We start from the raw sequence: 7,238 nt of genomic DNA on the forward strand, positions 1-7,238 counted from the left end.
TGATATTTTCGTGTCTGATGAACGTCAACAGAAACCGGTATACTTAATGCATACATAAATCGATTCTTGTTGATTTTCAGAAAAAACTTACAAAAAAATTTCAGAGATTCATAGGTAGGAAATTGATGAATCTCTCTTAGAAGGAATGGGATTTGGCTCAATCACCCGAATTGTTTATCGCCGGAAATATTTATTTGAAAAACCTAACAAAAAAAGATGCTCTTTGATTTTGGATTAAGTTTTACTTTTTGATTTTTGATTGAAATTGAGAAAAAAATTAGATTTTAATTAAAGATTGTTAGTAGAAATGATTTTGATTTTTTATTTTTTTTTTAGATAATTAAAATTATTAAGATTAGTGTAGAGGGTAGTTTAGTATTTTCATGCACTTTAGACATCCATTATCATCTAACAAGTTGGGATCAAAAATTTTATAGGCCCCAATAAATTTTATAAGCCCCAAATCGGCCAGGATAACTTAACACCTCCCTTTATTTCGATCGATCCGTAAACAATATATCAGAAAGTAGTGAACTTTTATTTCATTTCATCATTAATATAATTAAGAAGCGAACTCATTCATGAAATAGTAAGAGAATACATAATGCAGAAAAGATCAGAAAAAGCAAAAGTTGGCCACTAAAAGGTACCTCTTGCTATTACTACTGCATCTGATTCCTAACTATTATCACTCCACTAAAAGGAGTATTACAGTACTAATTAAGAACTCACACAAAAAGGAGTATGATCATCAATTGTCAAAGCTATTATAGCTTGAAATTAACTAACCAGTAACTATATATTAAGGGTCAAAATTCAGTATTATATAGTATAGTAGTAATCAAAGCCAAATAGCTCCTGCTTGCTTTAGTAATGGAACGAGAGAGCTACTGAGATGAAGAGTCATAACTTCATTGGCTCCACCAATTAGCTCACCACCGATAAATACTGCAGGTACCGAAGGACTACATCCCAACCTTATAAGTGCTTTCTCGATTTCTTTTCCTGCTCTGGGTTCTTCATCGAGTTCATGAACTGTTGGGTTTACACCGAGATCATAGAAAAGGGTCTTAATAGTATGACTCATACAGCATGTACTCTTGCTAAAGATCACTACAGCTCTTTGTGATACCAATCTTGTTACTCTCTCCATTATGAAATTGGAAATGTGAGATATATAGAAGTCTATTTACTACCTTGGAGGATAAGCGGAGCGTGTAGTTTGCAAGTAAAAGAAGAGAAGAAGCTTGAAAATGTTTGAGTTCAAAGCTTAATGTAGTTTTGAAGAAGAGATGAAGCTTGGGATGTTTGAGTTTGATGATGAGAATAAAGTGACAATGTTGGGTTATTTATAGATGACAAAGGAGCTAGCTAGAAGGTGCATGACGGGTTGCTGCATTCTTGTGAAAAAACTAGTGTACGTGTGAGTGTTAGAGAGGCTGGTCATGAAATGAAGAATATTCTTTATAGATATTTGGGTTGGAATTTAATAACCCCCAAATCAATAGTGATCATATCATTTCTTTGATAAAGATATACACTTAACTTTAAAGAATTCCTACCGTACGAACGAAATGCTGAAAGAACTAGAGATAGCGCGTGGATATCTAATTTAGTATGCCCCTAAATAAACTTTATTCATGACCTATTGATTTTTATTTGTAGAATATAGATACAGTTCTACTTGTACTTGGGTTAGGAATATATGATTTTTGTGCCCATTTATACGAATCAGAGAATGGGTCATTTGTCCAGATATTTTTAAAACACTGTTCAAATGGACGAGTAAAAATTAGTATGGGTGAAATAGACACCAAAAAAATAGTAAGAATGAAACTGGATTCATCCTGGATTAAACTTAAAAAAGAGCGAGGATGAAACTGGATGCATCCTGATGTAAATTAAAAATAAGAAAAAATATTTCAAAATGGGTAGGATGAAATTGTTTACATCCTGGCTATTTTTACATTCTTGTCCATTTAAACAACATCAAATTTTTCATGTCTTTTTCACCCAGGAATTGTTGATTTTGGTCTTTTTAATCAATTTTGTGTATACGAAAATGCTATAAAACACGGGATCGACTCTTGTTCCACTCTCCACTTTGGACGCGGCAAAATTGATCTGTAACGTTTGTCTAACCTATAAGTTTTGAATCCTATTATTGGGGCTTTAAAAAGGATGGGAATTCGGGGGCTTATGAAGTCATGAAGTAGTAATTTGCGGCTAGTTTTTCCTAGCCGTAACTCATAATTCCGGTTGGAAAACCCGAACGAATGCACAACCACGGCTGGAAAAATCTATCTCGAAAGCAGACCTCTGTCTTTTTTACTCTGTGATTATCAGAATTACTTATTACGAAGGTTGGATTGAATATATACTTGTATACATAAAATGACCAGAGAACAATTTATACTTAGTGTTAAACTGACTACGAACTTATACTCTTTTTGGAATCGAGTATAAAGTTATACTCGTTCTGAAATTGAGTATACAATTATACTCATTTTGAAATCGCGCATAAAGTTATACTCATTTTAAAATCGAGTATGAACTTATCCAATTCAAATTACTTATTACGAAGGTTAGATTGAATATATACTTGTATTCATAAAATGACCAGAGAAAACTTTATATTCAGTCTTAAACTGAGTACGAACTTATACTCTTTTTGGAATCGAGTATAATTATACTCGTTCTGAAATTGAGTATACCGTTATACTCATTTTGAAATCGCGTATAAAGTTATAATCATTTTGAAATCGCGTATAAAGTTATAATCATTTTGAAATCGGTATTAAATTTTAAAATCGAGTATGATCTGTTAGAATCGAGTATTTCTGATTTACGGTTAGGAAATTCTAACCGTAAACGACATCTACGACTGAGAATTTTAATTTTTACGACCGTATTTCTGATTTACGGTTAAGAAATCCTAACTGAAACCCAACCTCTGTTTTTTTTTTCTTTTCGTGATTTTCAGAATCGCTTACGGTTAAGATTTCCTAACCGTAAATAACATTTTATAGCCGTGGGTTTTAATTGTCCAAACCGTAAGCCAAATTACGGGTAGGAAATCCTATTTTTTAAGACGTAAAGTAAGATTTACGGTTGGGAAATGAAAAACTCCCAACCGTAAACAGTTCCAAAAATTTATTTATTTTAACTCTAATTTAATCGATTCGAAGCATTTTGGCAATTAAATGCAAAGATAAATGGTGGGTTTTCTTAGTTTTTTCTTTTTATGACATCCTGATGCGATGGAGAAGAAGAAAAGAGGAACAATTAATTATAGACTTGAGTTTTTTTTATGATTGTCATCATCACGATGATATTATGATCATCATGTTTATCATGATATATGATTAAGAAGAGGAGAAGATAACTGATTAAAAAAGTTAGATTTTGATTTATTTAAGGGTAAGGGTATTTTTGATATTTTACATAGATTAGGTCCTTCCCTATCACGTTTTGGTTGCAATTAGTATTTTAAGCCCCAAAGATCCAACCTCTACAGCCCCAATAATAGGATTCTAAATTTTCCCTGGGCAAGTCGCGAACAAGTGACGTATTGCTATATATATTAAGATTACTATGTATATAAATGCATGGTTAGTAGCATAACTAGCAAACGCTTAGGGTTGGGATTTAATAACCCCCAAATCAATAGTGATAATTAGTTTGATAAAGATATACACTCAACTTCAACTAATTCTACCGTACCAACGAAATGCTGAAAGAACTAGAGATAGCACGTCGACAAAGTATGCCCCAAATAAACTTTATTCGTGACCTATTGATTTTTATTTTTAGAATATAAATACAGTACTACTTGTATTTGGGTTAATATATGATTTTTGTTTGATGCTTATTAATAATGTGTCCATTTATACGAAAATGCTATAACTATAAGCCTATAAGACACGGGATCTCGTGTTTTACTTGCCACTTTGTGTAACCTATATATTTTCCCTGATGGTTTACGTAGTACTGTACATATAGTTTAGAGCCGAACTAATTATATATAGTACATATATCTCTCTATATATGATCAGCTATGGACCATATAATATTAGGGACCAGCGTATGATGAATAGCCACGATAGTGGATGACGCCAACTCTCTCTTGATATCTCTTTCTCCCTTTAGCTTTCCATCTTGTTTGTTCTTTGCTGTACTGTTCTAATGCTTTATCGATTTAAGTATCTTTAGCCGAGTTGCAGAGGAAAAAGGGTTTGTGTTTATCCATTTCGGGTCGGCCTTGAATATCACGATGCACCTTTATCTATTAATTTTTCCTTTATTTCCAAAACAAGGTTCGTATGTCTAGTTACTTTTATGAGCAGACTCTTGCACACACAGAGATTCTTTTTATTTTTTCAGGCGAAAAGCCAAATTAAACAAAGAGTCATGCTTTCGCGGCTTCGCACACTCTTAAGTGCATAACTACACCGAATATGTATTTCTAAGCAGTCAGATGAACGAGTATACAATTCGTAAATTTTCTGTGTTCATATATATATATAAAAGAACAAATGAAATCGGAAGTGGCATATTATGGTACAAATGAAAATGACGTATGAACAACACAAAATCGCAACGCCTATTGTGCATTATTACATGATATTGAAGCAATGTACGTAGTACAAATAGTAAAGTTAGAAGGATAGACCATAGATATATAACTTTTGATGAGATCATGAGAAAGGTCTCGAACTTTCGTTCTCATTGATATCCTCAGCAGTTGATCATATGGAATCTTATGAGGCAACTGGGGTCCTTTATATGTTCTTTCTTAGAGAATACCATGTGAAGAAGATGATACGAAGTAGTCGACGCGTTAGCTTTCTAAGATATCCACGCAGAGATGTATAGCCAGAAAAAAATGAAGGAAATGAGAATGAGCAGAAGGGAAGGGAATATAAGTAGTGTGAAAATTAAACGACCCAAACAAAAGTGAAGGGTCAGATTTTAATGGGGTTTCTTTTTCTTTATAACTGGGGTCGGCAGCTTCTGCATCGACAATATCATGATCATAATCTGATGATCATAGCGTAGCAGCTTTGGGGATATCTGGATCACATCTAGTAACTCATTCCTGTAAGTACGTGTGCGTACACCTTTAAGTACTTGACACATCAACATCATGTTTTCTTTCACTCATCAACTGTGCACATATGCATATATATAGTCGCTAATAAATGTATGCTACTTGTGATACTCCTTGCCTCAAACAATTAGTATTCCTAGCTATTCGCGGCCCAAACTGTTAATATCCAGCTTAGTCTCTTAGGCAAGATGGAGATCCTATGTACTATCTTGTTTCTTCTGAATAGTTCTACTTCTTCGACTGTGATCTCTTATCTCTCTAGTTTTTCTTCTTCCAGAGAACTTTGAGTGAAGCATTTGGATATCAACCTCTACACATATTTTTGAACATCGAACAAAACCTCAAAATCTCACATTTTGTATGTATTTCTTATGTTACTGCCTACATCTGTCAAATTAACGAGACTCGTTGTAGAAAATCTGATTCAAAGACTTAACGAAAAAACACGGAACTAAACTCGCAAATACTTCTCTTAATTGATGTAATTCGACTCATGGCTCAACAGCCTATTTATATGTTTAACAAACTTGACTCTCAAGCAATAAACACTTTCCTAACTTAATCAAACTCTAGCAAAGACTCTTCTAGAATATTCTCACGTAAACAAATTCTAAAACCAGTAATACTTGCAGCCCAAGTTTACTTCCAAATACCGTACCATCGTGTTAACCAAACTAGTTGATCCACGCACTGTGTCAACAACGCTTGTTGACCCACTCAAACTATGTCAACTCTCATAGTTGGTCCCTATCAACTGTATCAACAATACTTGTTGATCCTTAGTGTAATCTTCACATTATCTTGGTTTAACCTTCAACATCCTCTCTTAAACCAAGATACTCTTTACCAATCGTTCCTAGATTTTCACACAAGTAAATGAATGTGTCAGACTTCAAAGACTTGGTGAAAATATCATCCACTTGCTCTTGACTTTCACAAAACTCCACAACTATCTCCTTGTTACTTACAAGCTCTCTGATGTAATGAAACTGAATATCAATGTGCTTACTCCTTCCATGAAGCACAAGATTCTTAGTTAATGAAATTGTAGACTTGTTATCACAAACTATTGTTGTAGGTGTCTTTTGTTCTTGAAACAATGCCTTCAACATCATTGTCAACCACACAACTTGTGTAGCACAGTTGCTAGCAGCTATATATTCAGCTTCTGTTGTAGATAAAGCAACAACTTGTTGCTTCTTTGATGACCAAGAGAAAAAACCAGTTCCTAGCTGAAATCCATAACCTGATGTGTTTCTTTCTTCCTTCTGTATCACCAGCCAAATCACTATCAGTAAATCCAACCAATTTTGGATCTTCTGAAACACTATAGAGAATTCCCAAGCTAGTTGTTCCTCTAACATATCTCAAAATACGTTTTGCATATTGTAAATGTGATTGTCTAGGTTCTTCCATAAACCTACTAACCAATCAAATTACATACATGATATCAGGTCTTGTAGCAGTCAAATATCTCAGACATCCAACAAGACCTTTAAAGTATGTTGAATTCACAAGTTCTCCTGACCTTTCTCTTGTCAACTTCAATCTCTCCTCTGCTGGTGTTAAGATTGGATTGCAATTATTCATCTTGAAACGCTTTAGTATTCCTTCTGCATATCTTTGTTGATTGATAAAAAATCCTCTTTCAGTTTGTTGTACTTCTATGCTAAGAAAATATGACATTAAACCAAGATCTTCCATCTCAAACTCCTTCACCATATCCTCCCTGAATTCATTGATCATCTCAGAACTATTTCCAGTGAAAATAAGATCATTTTCATATAGACATACTATAAAGTGATTGCCAAGAGTATCATCTTTCAAATATAAAGTATGCTCATGTGGACATCTTGTAAACCCTTTCTCAAGGAAATAAGAATCTATTCTTGTATACCAAGCTCTTGGTGCTTGTTTCAAACCACACAAAACTTTGTTTAGCTTGTATACTTCATTCCTTCCCCTCCATAATGTAATATGCTGGTTGTTCAACATAAACTTCTTCTTCCAAAACTCCATTCAAGAATGCTGACTTAACATCCATCTGAAAAATCTTCCAATGCTTCTGTGCAGCTAAAGCAATTATCATTCTTACTGTATCAAGTCTTGCAACTGGTGCAAATACTTC

The 7,238-nt window shown here is 33.8% G+C and overlaps 1 protein-coding gene across 1 annotated transcript; it reads right to left on the reverse strand.

Annotated features, from left to right (window-relative positions):
* Positions 1–632: 632 nt before the first annotated feature.
* LOC113361042 (monothiol glutaredoxin-S3-like) lies at positions 633–1,298 on the reverse strand. The gene has a single exon (XM_026604425.1). The coding sequence runs from the start codon at positions 1,151–1,153 to the stop codon at positions 842–844; it is 312 nt and encodes a 103-aa protein (XP_026460210.1). The 5' UTR covers positions 1,154–1,298; the 3' UTR covers positions 633–841.
* Between the last annotated feature and the right edge of the window lie 5,940 nt (positions 1,299–7,238).

Source organism: Papaver somniferum, chromosome 3 (genome assembly GCF_003573695.1).
Source record: "Papaver somniferum cultivar HN1 chromosome 3, ASM357369v1, whole genome shotgun sequence".
In the NCBI taxonomy this organism is placed as follows: Eukaryota; Viridiplantae; Streptophyta; class Magnoliopsida; order Ranunculales; family Papaveraceae; genus Papaver; species Papaver somniferum.